General features: G+C 43.8%; 1 protein-coding gene across 5 annotated transcripts; it reads right to left on the bottom strand.

The window, feature by feature from the left end:
* Window positions 1-2788: 2788 nt before the first annotated feature.
* On the bottom strand, window positions 2789-18491 carry rasf2 (Ras association domain-containing protein 2). 5 transcript variants are annotated; one of them, XM_045706585.2, is made up of 12 exons: window positions 18190-18489; window positions 13614-13820; window positions 9669-9819; window positions 8282-8355; window positions 8029-8104; window positions 7498-7649; window positions 6439-6533; window positions 6109-6251; window positions 5752-5905; window positions 5366-5487; window positions 4770-4867; window positions 2789-4632 (listed from the first exon to the last, which is right to left on the bottom strand). In XM_045706585.2, the coding sequence occupies exons 4-12, from the start codon at window positions 8332-8334 to the stop codon at window positions 4563-4565; spliced, it is 963 nt and encodes a 320-aa protein (XP_045562541.1). In that variant the 5' UTR covers window positions 8335-8355; window positions 9669-9819; window positions 13614-13820; window positions 18190-18489; the 3' UTR covers window positions 2789-4562.
* Window positions 18492-23754: the final 5263 nt, after the last annotated feature.

Below are 23754 nucleotides of genomic sequence, written 5' to 3'. Positions count from 1 at the left end.
CCTCCACGGCTACTACCGCCCCACCCCCCACTACGACCGAAGCCCCCACCACGACGAGCCTCTGAGGTGGGGCAGACGGTTGCTAGGAGCAACAGGCAGGTTGCCACAGTGAGGAGAAGTCTCCGTTGGCCAACCATCCTCATTCTCTGTGAAAACAAGATCATGAACGGTTTGTGATTGATGAGAATATCCCACATTTCCACACTAGCGCTGGGTCATAATCAAGACAAGAACAAGACATGATCATGACTGTGTGTGCATGAAGTGGGATAACCCTACGAGCTAATCCAGTGTCAGTTAGGATTTAAACCACCTGTGGGTTAACTGGGTTGATTGACAAGGGAAAGCTGATCCAGATCTGTGTTTAGTGTCAGCTGCCAGCCTTAAGACCCACACAGTGATGTAATGCCTGCATTCATCAGCAAGTCTGGACAGTCTGTCCAGTGATTAGTACAGTGGAACATAACACACACACACACACACACACACACACACACACACACACACACACACACACACACACACACACACACACACACACACACACACACACACACACCTTGAGTATGGTAGAACACAACGTACACACACACTAACGCACTAATGTTTTCGTCACTGCAGGCTTTGAGAATGTGCTAAGTAAAGGTTATTTTTACGCTAGAGACAAATTAAGAGCAGGGCAGAGCGAGCTGCGGCTGCTAATCCAGCTTTGACAGGAGAGTGTTACATGAGCTGTGAGAAGTCAACACACAATAGCATAGATAAGATCTAACAACTCAACATAGTTTTTAAGTCTTCAGTGGATTGACAAGTCAGTATATAAACTCAGGTTGGTACGAACTCTGGTTCTAGTCTAGTATGAAAAACAACGAGGGGATTGAAGGGAGAGTTTCTACTGTCAACATTTTTTCTCTTAAACCTTTTTTGATGCGAGTTGACAATAGACCTTGTCAATCCCCTTTTTTGTGTTTCAAAACCCAAGAGATACATTTTCTACTTGGTCAGGAGATGACCACTAGACCAATGCCATAACAGATTAACTTCACAAGTACCATGTTACTACATCTCAATAATGGTCATATGGTTTTTACCTCCATAATCTCTCTCCTTTCTCTACCTCTCATCTCTCTCCTCTGTCTCTCTTACTCAGACCTCTTTACCACTAATCTGTCCTACCTAAGATTGTTTGTCTGTCCTCCTCTCTCCCCATCATCATCACACAGCATTACAGTGTAATCTGTGTCCTTGGCTCCAAGGCTATCCTTACCCCTTAGCCTTTTGTCTGTAGAATAATCCAATACAGTAGCTTTCCAGTTTCCAAGATTACCTACATTAGAGATCAGCGGAGGCTGGTGAGAAGGGCTATAGGAGGATGGGCTCATTGTAATGGCTGGGATGGAATTAATGGAACAGTATCAAACACATCAAACATATAGAAACCACATGTTTAACGCCATTCCATGAATCCCACTGCAGCCATTACAATGACCCCATCCTCCTATAGCTCCACCCACCAGCCTCCACTGGTAGATATTATTTCAGAAAACGGAGAGTTCTATAACTTCCCTCCTGGTTCATTCAGAAAACGGAGAGTTCTAGAACCTCCCTCCTGGTTCATACAGAACACGGAGTTCTAGAACCTCCCTCCTGGTTCATTCAGAAAACGGAGTTCTAGAAAGTTGTAAATGTAATCCTTGTTCATTAAAAAAAAAAGAGAATTCTAATCTAAAATATTGCTCATACTTCACACTCTTTGAATGAGTTTGGACGGATGTTAATAGTTTATCTTTAGCCTCTTAATGATCCAATTCTGATTGTTTACTAACTTGATCTGGGCAGCTCTACATAGATTTTGGTAACTGTTTAGGCATGGTGTAAATATCTACGTAAAACCCTTTAGACTAACATTTGACCACTATAGAATGAGTTATACAGGTGACAATACAACTGGGTCAAACATTGGAAAATAACACTAATGACACACGTGATGTACCTGCATTAATGCATCTTGGTATTTGTATTTTACAAATCCCAGATAACAGTTACAGTATGCTACATCATCAATAACACAGACTTAAATATCTTTAGAAATGATAGAATGATAATTGAATGTACATTTGACTGCAAAGCTAAAAGCAGTAGTGAGAGTTGAAACTCTTACCTGTAGAAGTTGACAAAGAGCTGAGGAAAATCACAGATGGGTCAGAGGATGTCCGTTGCTTGTTCTGTTGTCCTTTTGGCTCTCTCCTTTGTGTGTGTGATCGTCAGCGATTCCTGTGACTGTCTGGGAGAGAGAGTGTGTGGGACGGGTCTCTTCAACCTCCAAATGGTCTCAGCCAGGTAGAGAGGGGATCTATCTCTGACCTCCTCATTGGCTGAGCAGGATAAACAATGATGCTCATCCCTGCTAACACTGTAGTTACAGTAAGCCCCTGCCCCAACAACACAGAAATACATGCAAACTTAGCTGTACACTTAGCCATAGATAACCTGTGTGTGTGTGTGTGTGTCTCAGCCCCTAACCCACCAACGGAGTAGAAACTCAAAACGACCTGTGTGAGTGTGTGTGTGTGTGTTTAGCCTGCTGTTACTGTAAGCCTCCTAGCCTACCAAAGCAGACAGCAATAATACAGAGTAATATCATACAGCTTTGTTTTAACAAGTATAATACAACCAAGATAACAGACCAAATAATCATTATTGTAAAAAGCTACATTTCTATATAGTGGCATGTGCCTTTGAAGAGTTTCCCCAAAGGAGCGCTCAGTCAGAAAGTCAGAATGCAACATTAAAACAGCTAAAGTATTTTATTATGAAATAAATGTGTCAGTCTTGAAAGAGCCATAGAAATTGAAAGGACAGACATACATGCACACAAGCGCACACACACACACGCTCGCTCACACACAATATACAGAAACCTTTTAAAAGCTGAGGGTAGATATAGGTGTAATAGAATTGTTGTACCACATCTCAAAGTACTGTATACAGTCATACACACGCACACAGTCACACAGATCAATATCTACCAGGAAAGTAAGTACTGCTTCAGAAATGTGTGCACACACACACAAACACAACCTAACACACACATACAAAACATTCCCTCGTTTGAGCTATTGTAGTTGATTCATCATGTGGGGCGGCAGCGTAGCCTAGTGGTTAGAGTGTTGGACTAGTAACCGAAAGGTTGCAAGTTCAAATCCCCGAGCTGACATGGTACAAATCTGTCGTTCTCCCCATGAACAAGGCAGTTAACCCACTCCATCATTGAAAATACGATTTTTTTCTTAACTGACTTGCCTAGTTAAATAAAGGTAAAAAATAAATGTACATAATTCACAATCTTAAGGAACTCTGGTCCTCTCTATGTTTTGTGCTTCAGTCTCCAGGTAGGCTAGTAGAGCAGACACACAGGTCATATCACACTACACTATACTATGTGATTATGGGGCGGCAGGTAGCCTAGTGGTTAGAGCATTGGGCCAGTAACTGAAAGGTTGCTCGATCAAATCCCCGAGCTGACAAGGTAAAAATATGTCATTCTACCCCAGAACAAGGCAGTTAACCCACTGTTCCCTGGTAGGCCGTCATTGTAAATAAGAATTTGTTCTTAACTAACTTGCCTAGTTAAATAAAGGTAAGAAAAAATAACAGACAGGTAGCAGAAATACATGTTTTTGTCCCCCACTACAACTGGTCAGGAGACAGTTTTAGATGAACTGGGGCAAGAAAAGTCATGAAGTTACATTACAGTTCCTGCCTCTGTAGAGCTGATCATGGAAATAGTACTGTACCACACTTGTGTGACAGGCATGTTTCAACACCACATACTGTCACCGGACAGGAGTCATTCAACCCCCCTACCGACCGACTGGGTGGGTGAGAATCTCATCTGGCGTGGGATGCCACTCTTGAGTCTTAAGGCAAGTTCTGGTTTGGAGAGGGAGACAATCAGTGATCTGCAGGTGGCAAAATGGGGCTTTGGTCAAAAATAGAAAATACAAATATGCAAGGAGAGAGAGGTAGAGAGAACAATGGAGGGAAAGAGAGATATATATATAGTTCTGTCTAACTCAGTAGAACTAAGAAACGAAGAAAGAGATTTAGATGTGCTTTAGGTTATTTTGCATCTGAGTGGTATAGGACATGGGACAGTCTCAATGCCCCATACAGAGCCACAAGAGACAAATGCCAACCTTTTACCTTCATTATTAACCATTATTACTGCTGATATTGATACAGTTAATACGCAGATAGCACGACAGAGAGGCAGGTGTGTCAGAGAGGGATTGGGACAGCAAGGAGAATGTGTACCGTTTGTTCATGGTAGGGACGGAGCAGACATCATGTTTCATAATGACCCCAACCTCAACTGAGGAAGGTACCACACACAACTCAGCTCACACAATTAGTACACTGTCCCTATAGAGGTCTTGGAAGAGATTAAAGCGAGGTCGGAATGGATGCCTGTCCTCAGGGTGGTTCATGGCCACCCCTGTTTGGGGTAATGGGACAGCGTCTGGGGTTGGGAGGATCAGGTGGTCCCTCCCTAGACCAGGTCACATACAGGCAGTCCCCTCAGGAAGACAACGCAGCTGCTTCTCAATGATACACCGCAGAAATGTATACCTACAGATAGAGAGAGAGCAAGTGAGAGAGAGAGAGAGAGAGAGAGAGAGGGAAGAGAATAAGACATAAATACACAGTACATGACACCATAAACACAGCCATTCAGGGGAGGTAGGTAGATGTTGCCTGCACCTCACCTGCTCCTGAGTTTCTGCACCTCCCGGTCCTCTTCCTCCTTCAGCTTGGTGATGAAACTCTGCAGCACTGGCATCTCAAACTTAATATACTGCGCCACCTGGTTAGGAGGAGGAAGAAATGCAATTACAAACACAGACTTGGCCTGAACCCTCAACTATTACAACATCACAATACTGTAATAATAACAATTACATAAAGGATGTCATACAGTCATAATAGCGTATTTCAGTTGATGGCCATTGACTTCACACTGTCAAGCCGGTGGCAAGTCATTGTTGAGGACAACTAATTGGCTCGGCTTGCAGACCCCTAAGCTGCTTAACTTAAGTAAATTATGGTTTTGGTTTGACTCTGGACTGTGTTATGGTAAAAGGTCTATTTAAATTCTAGTCTAGTGCATAAATAGCCCACTGCAGGTTATATTGAACTGAGCCCTTTTGTAATAGACAAGGGGACATACAGAATATTCCATTCTGAGGACGTGATTAAGTTTATGCGCACTAAGAAGTGGGGAAGGATTTAGCAGTTACACAGTGGTATGTAGGCGGGGGCGGGGAGAGGGGGTGATTGGGCAGTTATACATTAGCAGTCTTACATCATAGGTGACTTCCTCTCCCAGGTCCTGCTCCATCAGGAAGATTCTGCTGACCTGTTCACACGGACCCTGAAGCACACGCAGCACCAGGGGGTAGTCACTGCGCTTCAGCTTCGCACGCTCTGAAAGAAGAAACATTGTCAAACCTTTACTGCATTACAACGGGTGTGCTTAAGTTATGCTAGTAGATCGCCATGCTTTGCCACAGAGCAACAGCACTCTCATGCACGCGCACACAAACACACACACACAGTTAATAATGCATAGTCTACTCTAGGATAAACACAGACATTGCTCACATGGACCCTGTGAAAGGGAGAAAGTGATTCAGCTTCACACTCTGTGGCAGACACACAACCACACAACACAACACCGCACTCACTCACCCCCGCTGGTGTGTACAAGGTACAGTGCAAAGTCATCTGGGCTGTTCTCAATCTTGAACTTGTTAAGTAGCACTCGTAGCACCTGGGGCGTGGTCATACAACTGTTGATCCGCACGTTAGTCACTGAACCATACGCTGGAGTGAAGATTGCAGTCTGAAGGGGCGATGGGGGCAGCACAATTATGAGAAGGGGAGAGGAATGAGAGAGAGAGAGAGAGAGAGAGAGAGAGAGAGAGAGAGAGAGAGAAAGAGAGAGAGAGAGAAAATGAGTTTATTTGTGGTATTATGTTGTCGTTGTAGTAGTGTGTAGCTGCAGTATTATGGTGTGTGTGTGTGTGTGTGTGTGTGCATGGGTACCTTGTAATTGTAGAAGTGTCCATTGATGGAGAAACGGTGTCGTCGTATCCTCCTCTGGTCGCTAGGCGACCGGCGCTGGGCCTTCCTCAGAAACCCGGCATCGCTCTTCGTCCTCAGCAGCTGGGCGGAGCGCTCATATTCCTCTGTCCAACCAGAGCATAGAGATAGGAGAAAGGGGAGGAGTCAGACAATCACGTTCCTAAGAATGTCACAGAATGTTCTAAAAATGGATTGTGTTGAACAGACACGGCTATCTAATGTAGGATAAATAACTGAGTTATCCATAATAACATGCTGAAGGTTTTCAGACTAGTCTTCTATAAGACCCACCTTCTTCCTCATCCGCCTTCACAATACTGTCCTCTGATTGGCTCTCGTGCTCTGTCACTTCTATGTTGGGCAGGGTCTGCTGGGTACCTTCATTGCTATTGACATAGAGAAAACATGAATATTCCCATATTTAATAGCTTGACATTATTTATGACACATTATCTTCTCTTCAAAGTTGTTCTACATCAAAGTGTAAATGAGACAGGTAGAGGAACAGTGAAATATGGTCTCTATGTAATCATTAGTGCCGGCCACTTATCCAGCATTTATTCACATGACTTTAATAAAATATTTCAGTTCAAATCAAATTTTATTTGTGTGTTTAGCAGATGCGATTGCGGGTGTAGCGAAGTGCTTGTAGCAAGTTGTTGTGTATATTACATTAGTTTTATATAATGACTTTATTATTATGACTATAGAGCTGCCGCCTATCCTGTCTGACAAAATCCCTATTTTACTAGTTCTTCAAAGTAAATAAGGTATACTTTTAATACCAACTACCAATCACTTAGATCACTTCGATTTTCAGGTAGAGATACCTCGCGAACAACTGCTCTCTATCCCTCTTGATTGTGCATTCTTCTGTCTCTTATGTACAGTAGCAGGCATAAAAGAAACAGACCTGAGGCACGCAATGGATTATGGTCATTCTAGTTAATTAGCAGGTTATCTGTGCTGAACTACTCAGAATTTTGGTCTGTTGGAAACTACAACTCCCTACTACATCGCACAGTTCAGGCTGGATCTGATTTATCTCTAGAGAAACTGCAATGTGCACATTGAGATCACAGAATTCAAATAACAGAAAGGTTGGTTCATCTCTCAGCACTACTGACAGGAGACAATATGTGTGGTCAAAGTAAACTAAAAACCCTATATTTAGGTTGCCGTAACCCACCCTGGTTATAATAAAGAGATATCAATATGGCCATGGTATCAGGACATACTGTAATAACAAAAAGATACACCCTTGGTAAAAACATAGACCTTTTATACATACAGTATGTAGTACGTTTCTATATGTTGCCTTGGTATGGTAACCAGAGCATCACTCCCTACCTCTGATTATCCAGGGCACAGCCGGAGTGCCAGGATGTAGACGAGGGAGGAGGTCTGATTCGCTCGTGATCGTCCTGCATCTGCAATCTGATAGGTCGACGCAGGCCCCAGGAGATATTCAGCAAACCCTCCACGATCAGCTCCCCTTCCTCCTGTAGAGACAGAGTTACCATAATCAATAAACACACACACACACACACACACACACACACACACACACACACACACACACACACACACACACACACACACACACACACACACACACACACACACACACACACACACACACACACACACACACACACACACACACACACACAGTTATTACCCCTTCGGGGCAGGGTGAATTATTGAACAGTCAGTTTGGGGTAAATTATAGAGCAAAGTAATGAGAGAGGATAGATGAGAGAGAGAAAGAAAATAAGGAAGAGAAAGACTATAAATGCAATGAAGAGGTGAAATAGGAGGGTGCAGCTATCAGACAATTCTCACTCTTACTCTCATTCACTTGCACCAACACAAACACACCTCTCTGTGTCTCAACTGCAGGTTATGTCCTTCATAATAGAGGTTGTAGGTTTTGAGATGGGACAGGACTGTTGCCCTGAAGACAGAAACACAACATTCTTCACAACAATTTATTACTTTACACACATTTTAATATTATACTTTTTGATATTACTACACACGTCTGAACACACTGTGTGTGTGTGTGTGTGTGTGTGTGTGTGTGTGTGTGTGTGTGTGTGTGTGTGTGTGTGTGTGTGTATGTATGGCATACTTGCTGATGAACTTGTTGTCTCCAATCTGAACCCCATCCTGCATGTTATCCATTCTCAGTCAGCATGAGAGGAGCTAGAGAGAGAGAGCGTGAGAGAGAAAGACAGAAATTGTGATCAGATGCTTTTAAACATTAATGTGGATAGATGCTGAAGAACAATAGATACACACTGAAGTTAAAGCTTGGTCGCAAATGGGTCTTCCAAATGGACAATGACCCCAAGCATACTTCCAAAGTTGTGGCAAAATGGCTTAAGGACAACAAAGTCAAGGTATTGGAGTGGCCATCACAAAGCCCTGACCTCAATCCTATAGAAAATGTGTGGGCAGAACTGAAAAAGCGTGTGCGAGCAAGGAGGCCGACAAACCTGACTCAGTTACACCAGCTCTGTCAGGAGGAATGGGCCAAAATTCCCCCAACTTATTGTGGGAAGCTTGTGGAAGGCTACTCGAAACATTTGACCCAAGTTAAACAATTTAAAGGCAATGCTACTAAATACTAATTGAGTGTATGTAAACTTCTAACCCACTGGCAATGTGATGAAATAAATAAAAGCTGAAATAAATTGTTCTCTCTACTATTATCCTGACATTTCACATTCTTAAAATAAAGTGGTGATCCTAACTGACCTAAGACTGGGAATTTTTACTAGGATTAAATGTCAGGAATTGTGAAAAACTGAGTTTAAATGTACTTGGCTAAGGAGTATGTAAACTTCCGACTTCTTCTGTAGCTAGTTAGATGCATCTTTTAGCCAGCCAGTTTGTATGCAGGGTTAATGTTGTTCTCTCTGCTATGACAGCTCAGACCCATGTGATATGGGTCTGTGAGTTTTTATGGGTCCTTCCTGGTGTGACTCGACAAACTGTCTCTGTGACACAAGTCTCTGTCAGTGTGAGATGGAGGACACAATCTCTACACAATCTCTCTCTTCCTCTTTTCCATCTGTCTAAAACAAACCACACACAGAAAACCACTATCACACGATCGGAAGCTTCCATGGTGACCATCACACACGCACACAAACAGATGTTGGACTTTAATTTAACATGGAATGCTGCCAGCAACCTCACATGTTTCCTTCCTGCCCAGCTGAAATGGTAAGTGTGTGTTAGGGGGCAGCACAGAAGCATCCAGATGGACAAGAACAGGTGCATGAATCATTTCAGTTGCACACAGTGTCTCAGCCTTGTCCCAGGTACCAGCAAGCTAAATTCCTCCTCCTTGAAAGACCTCTTAAATCCCTGCCATTAGCACATACACTCTAACACACTATTATGCTACCCAGTGTATCTTGCTACAACTACTGTGGCAGGCTACCTCACTATTTCATTGCTGAAATAGTGCGTGTTTGTGTGCGTGTGTAGAAGGCCGCTGTGTGGCTTACCGTGCTAAGATCTGTATGATCCTGGTAGGCCAGGAAAGAGAGAGAGATCCGCTAGCTGCACAAACACACAATAAGTTAGTCCTCAGGGTCCAGTCAGAGGAGTTTACCTGAAGACGGCCCGGCTGGACCCAATGAAGCTACTGTGTCCTTTCTGTGGAGGAGAGAGAGAGAGTTCAGCACCAAGCGTGGCTCTTCAGAGTCTGTCTCAGTGGCTGTGTACCCAGGGTAGATGACCCAGGGCCTCAGTCTAAGGCTTCAGTGTGTTTGTAAGGGAGAGGGGAGAGGCGATGGAGAGAGCACCAGAGAGTGGCGGTTGAAGGGGCTGGTTAAAAGGAAGCGCTCCCCATCCGCTAATCTCTTCCTCCTTCAGAGCCTCAGTCACGGCGGAAACTGACGCTGCCGCTCTGACATGAGAGATACTTCCTCAATTCAAACTACAGACATAAAAATATATCGCTCGCTCGCACACACACACACACACACACACACACACACACACACACACACACACACACACACACACACACACACACACACACACACACACACACACACACACACACACACACACAGCTTCTCTCTGAAAGGCTCACACGTACCCCCGTATACAGACCGAGAGGTATTGAGCGGTATGAAGCAACAGACAACAACCACACCCACAGTCTACCTCAGGTGTCCAGCCAATGCCTCACAACCATAAACACATTAAATGATCGTGACCATATGAAAAATGTAATACCAATCAACCCACACACCATGCAGCATTATCAATATTTCAGCACCTACATTAGGCCCTGTCAGGCACCACCGAACAACACAATAGGAGACATTAGCCTTTAAAGGTCCAATGCTGCTACTTTTATCTCAATATCAAGTCAAGGGGTGTGAATACTTTCTGAAGGCACATTTTTGACTGCACTGGGCATTTAATACCAAGACCAGGGATGGGTGGCTGTGGCTCAGTCCTTGAGGGCGGAAGTATGTTGGTTCAAGCCAAAGGTCCTAGGAATATAGGACCCACTACTGGTATGTTGTTTAAGACTGGACTGTGGCCCAAGAAACCTCTAAAAGGCTTTGGAGTTTAAGACTGGGCATGTGGGAACCCCTGGTCTAGCCTGGCAGTTCTACATCAATAATGAAACCTAGATCTAAAATCTTGCGTAACTGCATAAGCTACTTTATGTTACGTACATCTGTCCACCAGAGATGAATAATGATGTGTCTACACTGGCACACTACTTATGATCTGTCTCAATTGAGTCTTTCTGCTGCTTGCAGAAAATGTACCATGCCTGTTGTTTTGGGGGGAAACGACCGTCCGTATCAAAAAACAGACAAATTGACCCAACATTGACCCAGGCTAGCTCAGCCCATGGCTCTGTGTTCTGTTACTGTGTTCTATTCTGCATTCCAGCTGGGATGATGGATTTTGGGATAATGTGCTCTGTTCTATCTGGATGGGGCTCCAAAAATAGTCCCCGGGTCTTCCCCTCCCTCCGCATTCTCTTGAATCCTTCTCTACAACAACCACAGCAGCCAAGCCTGTCTCTCTCTCTCCTCCACCCTTTAACAACCACAGCAGCCAAGTCAGTATACCTCTCCTCCTCCACCCCTTACCAACCACAGCAGCCAAGCCTGTCTCTCACTAGTCTAAGCATTGCTCTCTCTTCCTCCCTCTTTCCGGACAATTATAGTGCCTTCAGAAAGTATTCACACCCCTTGACTTTTTCCACATTTTGTTATGTTACAGCCTGAATTTAAAATGTATTAAATGTAGATGTTGTGTTGCTGATCTACACACAATACCACATAATGTCAAAGTGGAATTATATTTTACAAATGAATTAGAAATAAAAAGCTGAAATGTCTTGAGTCAATAAGTATTCAACCCCTTTGTTATGGCAAGCCTTAATAAGTTAAAACATTTATGGCTTGGGGGCAGTATTTTGACGTCTGGATGAGAAGTGTACCCAAAGTAAACTGCCTGTTACTCAGGCCCAGAAGCTAAAATAATGTATGTGAGTATAACAGAACTGATATGGCAGGTGAAAACCTGAGGAAAATCCATCCAGGAAGTGGGATTTTTTTGATGTGGGTATTTTCAATTGAATGCCTAATGGGTTAGGACCCAGATTGTAGTTCCTATGGCCTCCACTAGATGACAATAATCTTTAGACATTGTTTCAGGCTTGTTTTCTGAAAAATGAAGTTGTTTTTCCTTTCTATTGAATATGCTATTGTCCGATTGAAATATTATCGATTATTTAGACAATTGACAACCTGACGATTAATTATAAACATCCATCATTTGACATGTTTCGACGAACTTTACCGGTACTATTAGGATCTATTCGTCTGCATGTTTTTGGTTTTTACCCCTTTTTTTCTCCCCAATTTCGGGGTATCCAATTAGTTACAGTCTTGTCTCATCGCTGCAACTCCCGTACGGACTCGGGAGAGGTGAAGGTCGAGAGCCATGCGTCCCCGAAACACAACCCAACCTAGCTGCAATGCTTCTTGACACAACGCACATCCAACCCGGAAGCCAGCCGCACCAATGTGTCGGAGGAAACACTGTACACCTGGCGACCTGGTCAGCGTGCACTGCGCCCGGCCCGCCACAGGAGTCGCTAGTGCGCGATGCCAGCCAAACCCTCCCTAACCCGGACGACGCTGGGCCAAGTGCGCGTTGTCCAATGGACCTCCCGGTCGCGGCCGGCTGCAACAGAGCCTGGGCTCGAACCCAGAATATCTGGTGACACAGCTAGCATTGCGATGCAGTGCCTTAGACCACTGTGCCACCTTGGAGGCCTTGTTTGCATGTTTTGACCGCCTTTGAGCCAGTGGATTACTGAACAAAACTCGCCAACAAAAACTGAGTTTTTGGGATATAAAGAGGGACTTTATCGAACAAAACAAACATTTATTGTGTAGCTGGGACTCTTGTGACTGCAACCATATGAAGATCTTCAAATGTAAGTGATTAATTTTATCACTATTTCTGACTTTTGTAATTCCTTTACTTGGTTGTAAAACGTTTGTATGCTTTTGTAAGCGGGGCGCTGTCCTCAGATAATCGCATGGTATGCTTTCGCCGTAAAGCCTTTTTGAAATCTGACAAAGCGGCTGGATTAACAAGAAGTTAATTTTTAAACCGATGTATAACACTTGTATTTTTTATGAATGTTTATTATGACTATTTTGGTATTTTGAATTTGGAGCTCTGCAATTTCACCGGATGTTGTCGAGGTGGGTCGCTAGCGGAACACCTGCGCCAGAAAGGTTAAGGATTAAAAATGTGCACTCACTCTGTGTGCAATAATAGTGTTTCAAATTTTGGAATGACTACCTTATCTCTGTACACCACACATAAAATTATCTGAAAGCCCCTCAGTTGAGCAGTGAATTTCAAAGACAAATTCCACCAAAAAGACCAGGGAGGTTTTCCAATGCCTTGCAAAGAAGGGCACTGAATATCCCTTTGCGCATGGTGAAGTTATAAATTACACTTTGGATGGTGTATCTATCACGTTTCAAGGTAAGACCCAGATGCAGACTGTGTCGAAGTAACAATGTTTATTACAACAGACGCAAAGGCACAGGACAGCAGGCAGGCACAAGGTCAGGTCAGGCAGAGGTCGGTGATCCAGAGTAGTGGGGCAAAGGTACAGGATAGCAGGCAGGCCAGGTCAGGCAGAGGGGTCAAAGCCGGGAAAAACTAGAAAACAGGAACTAAGACAAGACAGGAGCAAGAGAGAAAATGCTGGCAACAGACAAACAGAGAACACAAGTATAAATACACAGGGGATAACGGGGAAGATGGGCGACACCTGGAGGGGGGTAGAGACAAGCACAAAGACAGGTGAAACAGATCAGGGCGTGACAGTACCCCCCCCCCCCCCCCCGCTAAAGGGACGCCACAAGGCGTCCTACCTGGGCGCATACCTGGTTGAGCGGGGTGCCGGCGTTGGAATTCAGAGATGAGGCCTGGGTCCAGGATGTACCTAGCGGAGACCCAGCACCTCTCCTCCGGGCCAAAACCCTCCCAGTCAACCAGGTACTGGAATCCCCTGCCCCGAGGTCGAACCTTCAGGAGACGTCTCACCCTGTATGACGGTTGGCCGTCGATGAGACAGGGGAAGAGGGGTGGGCCTGGAAACAGAAGACAAAGGGCTGTGAGACATGGTTTAATTCTAGACACAGGAAAGGTAGGAAGTATACAGAGGGTACGGGGCAACTGAGGACGAACAGCAGAGGCGTTAATGATCTTGGAGCGGGGGGGTCTTGGCTTCAGTGGGTGTAGCTGCGGGTCTATAGCGGCGTGCCAGCGCATCTGGCTTGACCTTCTTGGATACTGGTCGGTGCTGCGGAGGTCCTGGTACTCAGCAGAGCTGGCGGAGAGGATCAGCACAATTTCCAAGCCCCCAGGAAGACGTCCCAGGGTAGGCAGAGCTGATTTCAGGCAATGAGTGTGGCAGGACGGGCTCCAGCCCACGATGGCACCAGTAGCCCAGTCAATAGAGGGATTGTGTCGCTGGAGCCAAGAGAATCCCAATACGACAGGAACATGCGGAGACTCAACTAGCAGGAATTGGATCGTCTCACTGTGGTTCCGACAATCGTAGGTTGATGGGTGTGGTATGGTGGGTGACCCGGGCCTACAGAGCGCCCGTCCAGCACTCTAACATCCATGGGAATGGAGAGGGGTTGAGTGGGGATGCCCAGCTCGGACGCCAGGGTAACGTCCATAAACCTCACATCGGCCCTAGAGTCGATGAGTATCTGGAGAGACTTGGACTGGTCGCCCCACAGCAGGGTTGCGTGGAGAGGTGGGCAAGTAAGAGGAGAAGAAAAATTATCTTTAAGAACCACCAGAGTACTCACTCCAACGAATGAGCTAGGTCTCTTGAAGGGACAGGTAGATACAAAATGACCGGCAGTACCGCAATACAGACAACTCGTTGTCATGTCTGCGTACGCGTTCGGCTGGAGACAGCCTAGCCCTGCCGAGCTGCATCGGCTTGGGAAGAGGTGAATCGGCAGTCTTCGGAAGCTCTTGGTGGAACTCGGGTAAGCTCGGACCCTCTCGGGGACGTAGACGCCGGGGACTTCCGGAGTTCATCAGATGCAAGGTGGGATCCCTGAGTGAGCGATTAGGACCGCAATCAGACCTCTTCTCCCTCCTACGTCTCCGTAGCCGACCATCGATCCGGATGGTTAAAGTGACGAGTGAGTTGAGATCCGTCTGTAGTTCCCGGGCTGCAAGCTCGTCCTTTACTTCCACCGATAATCCGTGCAGGAACGTGTCGAAACAGCGCTTCCGGGTTCCAGGCACCCTCCGCTGCTAGGGTGCGGAAATCCACCGCATAGTCTGCCACGCTGAGGGAGTCCTGCCGAAGCTGGAGTAATCTCCGGGCAGCCTCTCTCCCGGACACCAGAGCCTCAAACTTTTTTAATCTCCGCCACGAATCCCTCCAGACTGAAGCATTCGGTTGACTGTTGTTCCCAAATGGCCATAGCCCAGGCGAGAGCCCTCCCGGACATCAGCATGATGAGGTACGCTATCTTAAGAGTGGTCCGAGGGGAAGGAGGAAGCCTGCAGCTCCATGACGAGGGAACACTGAGCAAGAAACACCCGACAGGTTCCTAACTCTCCATCGAAGCGCTCCGGCAGAGGTAAGCGGGGTTCCTGGGAAACCGGGGTGATGGCGCTACTACCAGCCGGGTTACTGAGGGGCTGGGAGGTTACCGTCGTGGTAGGCTGCCTAGTAGACAACCCACGGAATTGCTCCCGCAATGTGCCCAATGCTTGACCGTGACGTTCGCCACGGCCTGGAACCACTCCATCAGAGCGCGAAGCAACTCCTCGTGCCTACCAATGGTGGCTCCTTGGGAAGAGATGGCATAGCGGAGCTGGTCCTAGTCTGCTGGGTCAGTCATGGCCAGTTCAAGGTAAGTCCCAGATGCAGAACGTGTTGAAGTAACAATGTTTATTACAACAACAGGCAGGCACAGGGTCAGGTCAGGCAGAGGTCAGTAATCCAGAGTAGTGGGGCAAAGGTACAGGACGGCAGGCAGGCTCAGGTCAGGCAGAGGGATCAAAGCCGGGAAAAACTAGAAAACAGGAACTAAGACAAGACAAGAGCAAGGGGGAAATGCTGGTAGGTTCTACGAACAAAACAAACAAACGTTAAGGAATGGGGAGTTTGCTTTCCACCAGACACTGGGAGATTAATTCACCTTTCAGCAGGACAATAACCTAAAACCCAAGGCCAATTCTACACTGGAGTTGCTTACCAATAAGACAGTGACTGTTCCTGAGTGGCCAAGTCACAGTTTTGACATAAATCTACTTGTAAATCCCTGAAAACGGTTGTTTAGCAATGATCAACAACCAATTTGACAGAGATTGAATCCAGGTGTGGAAAGCTCTAAGAGACTTGCCCAGAATGACTCACAGCTGTAATTGCTGCCAAGGGTACTTCTACAAAGTATTGACTCAGGGGTGTGAGTACTTACGTAAATTAGATATTTCTGTATTTCATTTTCAATACATTTGCTAAAATGTCTAATAACATGTTTTCACTTTGTCATTATGGGGTATTGTGTGTAGATGTTTGAAAATATATATATTTAATCAATTTTGAATTCAGTCTGTAACACAACAAAATGTGGAATAAGTCAAGGGGTATGAATACTTTCTCAAGGCACTGTATAAATTCTGTGGCTCCGAGTGCTCACGTTCCGTTAATCTAAATGACATTCCAGCCTGGGGTGCAGCAGGTAATTAAGCAGGCTTCAAAGCATACGTCTTCAGCAGCAGCCTTCATAAACATAATACAACGGTCACAAATGAATGAACCAGGTGATTCCGCTCAACATAACAGACAAACAAAATCTCTACCGGTCTTTTTTTATGGGGTGCACGTCATAAAAACATTCTAAAAACATGTTTTCACTTTGTCATTATGAGGTATTGTGTGTAGATAAACTTTTTTTTTTTACCCATTTTGAATTCAGGCTGTAACACAACAAAATGTGGAATAGGTAAAGGGGTATGAATACTTTCTGAAGGAAATAAGCTTTATTGGCATGGAAAGCAGGTATAAATATTGGCAAAGCAGAAGAGTTTTAGACTACTTTCTACTGCCTCTTCTCTTCCCCCTCCCTCTATCCTATCTCTCGCTCTCTTGCGCTGAACTCCTGGTCTATTGCTTCCTTGTTGTAAAATATATATTCTCATTAGTGCTGTTGTTTCCTCTTTATCTAACTTGTTTTCCTCCATCCCTTTTACCATTCTCTCTCTGACTCCACCCCCCCCTCCCTCCACCTCCCACAGACTGGCACTAATCCACTGCCATTAAAACTCCTGACCTCAATTTCCTGACTTCTCTCTCTCTCTCTCACACACACACACACACACACACACACACACACACACACACACACACACACACTTGTGTTTTGATCTCTTGCCCCGTGCCTCTGTCCTGAACTGCTTTAGCTGAAGGGATGAATGCTGGTCCAAACCTCCAGTTCCGTACTCTTCCTGAATTCCTCCCTCTCAACCCCAACTTTGCTCGCCCACTATTGTTCAAATTGCCATAGCAACCCTAAAAACATCTGATGTCTAACAACCAACTCTATCACACAGTGCCAAAGCTTTTGTGTGTGTGTGTGTGTGTGTGGGTTTGTAAATAGACAAGATGCCCCTTCAATCTGGCTCACACCATTATGGTGTCATTAGACAGGAAAAGGTGCAACACTCACCATAAAACACTTTGTTTTATTACACAACTTTAAAAGATTGATGTTTCGGCCTTCTTCAGAATCACACCATTATTGTGAAATTGCATATGACCTTAGGAAGCATAATAGTATATTAATCATTTAAGGTACAGGCCAATATTATGAATTCCCTCACAACTTAATGTGGAAAATATGACCACATGCTTGGACATCCACATCTGAGAGGATCAGTCTCTGGGCACTACCACTGGCCAGTGTGTATATATATATGTGTGTATATGTGTGTGTGTGTGTGTGTGTGTGTGTGAGAGTTTGTGTGAGAAGAATCTTAAGTAGCCTATCTGATACTGATGTTATGTAATCTGTCCAGACAGACACATAATGTTTTATAGACTAGCCTACTAAACTGTATAGGCAGAGCCCAGATATGGCTTCTAATCGGTTTCATTTCTGTGCAATAACATAATAAAAACTGGAAAAACGTGAATTTGTTTCCCTGCAAAAGTATCATTTGGTACTAATTGCTGTTAGTTGAGGGCTAATAGCATTGCATTATCGATGCAATAACGTTTATCTCCGATTACTTCTAAACTCTTTGTTTATGGATCTAAATTAGTCTCACACGCATTATTTTTCTAGTCACAATTGCTCTAACTGGCGAAACTATAGCCAATATCTATGCAAATACAAATAACAAAGTGTTTGCCTTGTGAGTTTATCGATCGTTACAGGCATGGCAGACTAATGTCGCTTTAACATATAGCCTACTTACGGACAGAGTTGCTAGATAGTCTGGTGATTTTCAGGACCTCTTCGGGCTTTAGTTGTTAATGTTTATGAACGATTAACTGGGCTTGGTTCTTCTCTGCCACGCTGGGTTTCGGGTGGGATACTCGTTAACCGTAAACCGTGCGTCGCTCAGTCTGCTCGTTCCCTGCTCGGTTCGCCCTATTCGGGCATAGGAAACAATCGGTGCATGCACGCACCGGGGCTTGCATGCGTGGCGTCTGCGCGACGAGAGGAGAACCCCATCTGTTGTAGTGGACCTCTGGCACCGTAGCCGGTAACCAATCAGCGCACGATCTGCCACAGCTTTGTTCGCGCTGACTGCTCACTCTCTGAATAGGTGAATAGAATAGGGGGGTGAATCTTGAAAACAATGCAACCCCCAATTCACATGCATAGGGCTGATAGATAACTAGACCCACTGTGCATACACAAGGGATAGGCCTACTTAAAGTGAGAGTTCCAATTTTCATTTTTAAACTGTGTAGGTCAAGTTCAATATTAAAACCATTAGGCTTATAGGTACTTAACCCTTAATACATGTTCATGTGCTTTGACTGATTTCAGGTGATATGTGGGGTTGTATGGCAGTAGCCTAGGCTGTATGTAATCACTCTTATTCTCAACATAGTAGTCAATGTGATGTATTTAAAGTAGGCGCCATTAAGTGGCGTTCTCTCTCTTCTCTATGTCCCACTGATCTCTTCAGTAACATCTGCTCTAGCTGTGCCGCTCAGACGTTCTGACGTCAATAAAGAGGATGGTTTAGTGCGTGATATTACTAGACACAACAATATGCCTAATCTCACTCTCACGAACACTCACTCTCAGGGATGGAGAGAGTGGACAAATTGAAAGAGGATAATTTAAACAATAGAACTGTTGAGACGATATATGATGTGGGTATGTTGTGCAGCAGAGCTAGTGTATGTTTATGTTAAGCCTAGGCTGAAATAGTAAGAGGTCTAAACACCATCTATTGATTTCTACTAACAATAAAGACAAAAGACAGCATTCATTCTGTAACATCTTATTAAATAGTTTTAGGAACAAAGAATATAACATTTTGTTGCTACTATTAGTATACACAATGCCTGGTCCAGAAGTTTTCCGCACACTGTAGCCTACTCAATTCAATATACATTTATATATTTTTACATCTGTTTAAAGTTTGTCAGGTGTTTCTCGATTTGTATGAACACTTCATTAACATGATAACAGGAAGCAATGTTGGAAATATACAATATTTTAAAAATTCTAACTATCAAAAGTATTCCACCAAACTACAGATTAAAAATAAAAATACATGTATTTTCTTTATTTTAATTAAATAAAAATGTAATAAAATGGTGCACATTGCAGCATGACAATAAAATATTAAAATGCATGATTTATTTTCTTACAAACATGTGTTTGTAATAAACATAACGATGTATTAAAAAAAAGAAAACCTTTAAAAAGATAAAACACTTGGGAAAGAGAAATGTATATTGTAGTTTCCCCTTCAAAATAACTGAAAGGGATATATTTCTTTGTGTCATAGACATGGCCATACCATGACCTGGCTCGTGGGGCATGGTTTTTAACATTGAGAATGAGTTAAAGCTCATACAGAGGTGAGGCATTAGCTTCAAATGAGGTGGTCTATGGGCTGAAGCTGAAATAACACCCTACTCCCCTAGTGGACAACATGCCATTTCAGACATTCTCTCTCTCTCGAAAACAGGTACACTTAAACAGAGAGGACACGGACACCATATCTGCACTACAGGCGTGGAGGGGGAAGATGAGGAAGGGGTGAGGAAGGAAACGGTGGAAAGAAATCTCTGCTAGTTTCATTACCATGTGGTGATGTCATAGAAATAGCATTATAGAACATGCATGTGTGTACAAAGGAATTTCCCCACAAGAAGTGCCAGAATTCACCGCCTCCTGTCCCACTCCCCATCCCACATACAAAAGACAGCAAGTTGAAAGACTGGTGTATTCCGTCTATCGTATCCACTGTTCCTAGCACTACGGAGCAGAGCAGAGGAAGGCAGTACCAAGCATGCTGCCATATCAAACACGGGTACAAATCCACACCCTGACTATAGTTAGTCTGTTTAGAGCAGAATGTTCAAGGTGTTCTCCTTTTCCCTCACACCTCCGGGTCTAGTTTGAGGGCCTAACTGAGTCATGTCCAGTTCAACCTGCTGCCTCTGGAGACTAACACTATCATTATCTCTCTGCTACAACGGAAAATCAGAACATTATTATAGGGCCAGAACAAGTCCATTCTAAACTGATAAATATCTTTCTGACATAGTGCATAAGACACACAAATACTCTTCACATAAATTTCACTAAACAATTACTTTCTTACTAATCATAACTAAATAAAATAATCAACGAGATAAAACAAAGTAAATCTGAAATGTTACTTAACATTTTTTAAATTTCTGCATTTCTGAACCAGTGACTACTCTCACTCTCATTGTTTTGGTGCAGCAAATAGAAGAGCAAGGGAAATAGTTTGAGAAAGAATGAAGAAAGGACAGGTGCTTCTTTTGCATTTTGGTTCAGTCTGAATCTGTGCATCTTGTTCATGTTGTTAAGTCTTATGTAGGCTTATGATAGTCAACCACACTGGCCAAAAGGAGTCCCAATTCAACCCTACCTCAACAGTCAACCATTGGTTTTCTATGGATGACGGCTCACACAGTAACACACAGCACTCCAGTGCAAACACACATAGCAGAGGTTCCAAAGAGTCGCCTCCATGTCAATCACACTACGTTTGTCCCAAATGGCATTCAATTCCTTATGTAGTACAGTGCACAATATAGGGAATAGGGTGCCATTTCTGATGCACCCTCAGTTGTGAATTATTGACATGAACTTGACCCCAGCTCTGAAACATTCTACCACACATGAGGGATGTAGAGAGGATTTGGGGGGGGGTTACACTGTTCACAAATAAGTGAACAATGCCAACAATATGAACAATGACACTAGTAACAATCATAACAATAATAGTAATCAATAGGTGTGGGATAAGATTGTACAGTCTGAGCCCTCTCCCCCTCCCCTATAAACATTTTAAAATACCCCCTCCATTACACACCCAATGCTTAAACCTGAAGATACCGTTATGGTGCCGTGTCTGTAAATCAAACGTGTTCACTTGAACAGAACAGTAGACCACCTGACATCTGTAGCAGAGTAGGACAAGGCAGAGGGCAGGACAGAAATCAGGGATGTGATCGGCACTTTAAAAATCACCTCTCTTTTCTTTCACTATTTCTCACTTTCAGTCAGGCATCTGGGTACAAAAGGTTTTTCTGGTCATTTGCCTAGCTAAATCCTCTTCCTTCCTTTGCAAACCATGCACTGGTGTTACTCTGCACATAAGCCTTAATCATAGCATGATCTTTACTCAGGCTGTGGCCTGGGCAGTGGTCAAACCACCTATACCCCCATGCATGTGCTGACAAACACTATCCAACACTAGTTTAAGTATGCATCTAACACACATTGACAAAATTAAGGATATCAGAGAGTTTGAAAAAATGTCTACATTTTAAAAACAATGGTGTGATCGCACAATTAGAAATCCAAGTGCATTCTGCTTCGTGCTAAAGCGTTTGTAGCCTATATATATAAAAAAGTATGAATGCTTTTGAAAGTGTGCTTATGAACTGCTTATGAACATTATTACACAGTTGGTTAACCATTAGATTGTATATAGCCTGTTACTTGTTATTTATATGATTATAGATTCTTACAGGTTAATAAATACATGAACAACTTACTTACAGCAATGACTTACAAATAGTTAGTACGAGTTAAACTATTCAATAATGTCTTACAAGCAGCTTATAAGTCAACCTTGAAATTCCAGTTGTAATAACAGCAGCTGGATGAGGGAGTACGCGTTCATGAGAGAGCTGGTTTTGGTGGTGGTAGTTAAAGATGCAAAAGATAATACTGACACAGTAAGGCCTGCAAGCTGACTGGGTGAACATATAAATTTTGACCCTCATTTCCAGTCCCAAATTAAGCCCTCTTCCCCAGCACTAGCTCATACCCATGAAATAGACTCTTCTTCATGGACAGGTGTAATCAAAAGTGGTAGCCTACTAGCTTCAACTAACCCTTTAGGAGGGTTGTTAACATGATATTTCCATACATTCATTCTAGTTCTTTCAGATCTATGAGAGGGCATTTAGATGTGTCCAGGAATAGGGTGCTAGGAGAAGTGTCCAAGACTAGGGGACTAGGAGAAGTGTCCAGGACTAGGGAGCTAGGAGAAGTGTCCAAGACTAGGGGACTAGGAGAAGTGTCCAAGACTAGGGGACTAGGAGAAGTGTCCAAGACTAGGGGACTAGGAGAAGTGTCCAAGACTAGGGGACTAGGAGAAGTGTCCAAGACTAGGGGACTAGGAGAAGTGTCCAAGACTAGGGGACTAGGAGAAGTGTCCAGGACTAGGGGACTAGGAGAAGTGTCCAGGACTAGGGGACTAGGAGAAGTGTCCAGGACTAGGGGACTAGGAGAAGTGTCCAGGACTAGGGGACTAGGAGAAGTGTCCAGGACTAGGGAGCTTGGAGAAGTGTCCAGGACTAGGGGACTAGGAGAAGTGTCCAAGACTAGGGGACTAGGAGAAGTGTCCAAGACTAGGGGTTGATTTGGGACCGGGCCCTCTGTCCAGTGGAGGACATTGACAGTTTGTTGGGCGATCTGTTGTGTGTAGGGCAGTGGCAGTCATGAAATTGTGTCAGCCTAACCGCCATGCAAATAATTGCTGGGTTCACGTTAAAATGACCTTTAATTAACATAGACACCTTTAGCATCTCCGGGCTTCCACGCATAGTCTACAAGCCACTGATGTGGACCATTGGAACATCTACATTTTAAAAAGTTTAATAAATCCATGTAATATAGCCTATTTTAGGCAGGTCTAAAGAAATTATATTTAGATGTAGCCTATTTCAGAAGAACAGAATAGTATATTCTGAGTCATCCTTATGTTAGGCCCTGATCTGGCTATGCCATATGGCTGTGGGCTACACTAGTTCATTTAGCAGATAAGATTTGCTTAGAATTCGTGTGGAATTATTTTATATTATTTCATAGTAAGAAAAAAAACAATTGAACATAGCTGAATAAAATAGAATGGATATTTCCCCAAAACGATTTCTGTGTTGAGCGGTTAACAAAGTGATAACTTGAAACAAGTCCTCCTATATGCTTAATTTAGAGTTATTTATGCAACTGTAGTTGTGATACAAACCCTAGAATGTATTAGAAATCAAAACACATAGCCTAAGGCTGCAAAATGCTCTAATGATGATTTGAAAAAGTTGCATGAAAGGCATGCGCTCTGCTGTTTCTTGCGCAGGCTGCACACACTTCATCAGTCTCTCATTCACAATTTGTCAAGCGCTTGATAATATTCTCACCCATCAGACTATTTTCAATTTAATCTGGTCTTTCACATATGATAAATGTGTGGAATTATTTTGAAATGAATGGCCCACAAAAAATAAAAAAATAAAAATCAACATGTAAT

This window comes from Salmo salar, chromosome 24 (genome assembly GCF_965601325.2).
Source record: "Salmo salar chromosome 24, fSalSal1, whole genome shotgun sequence".
NCBI classification, from domain to species: domain Eukaryota; kingdom Metazoa; phylum Chordata; class Actinopteri; order Salmoniformes; family Salmonidae; genus Salmo; species Salmo salar.
Note: the sequence above shows the minus strand (reverse complement) of the source record. Positions and strands in the feature narration are given on the sequence as shown.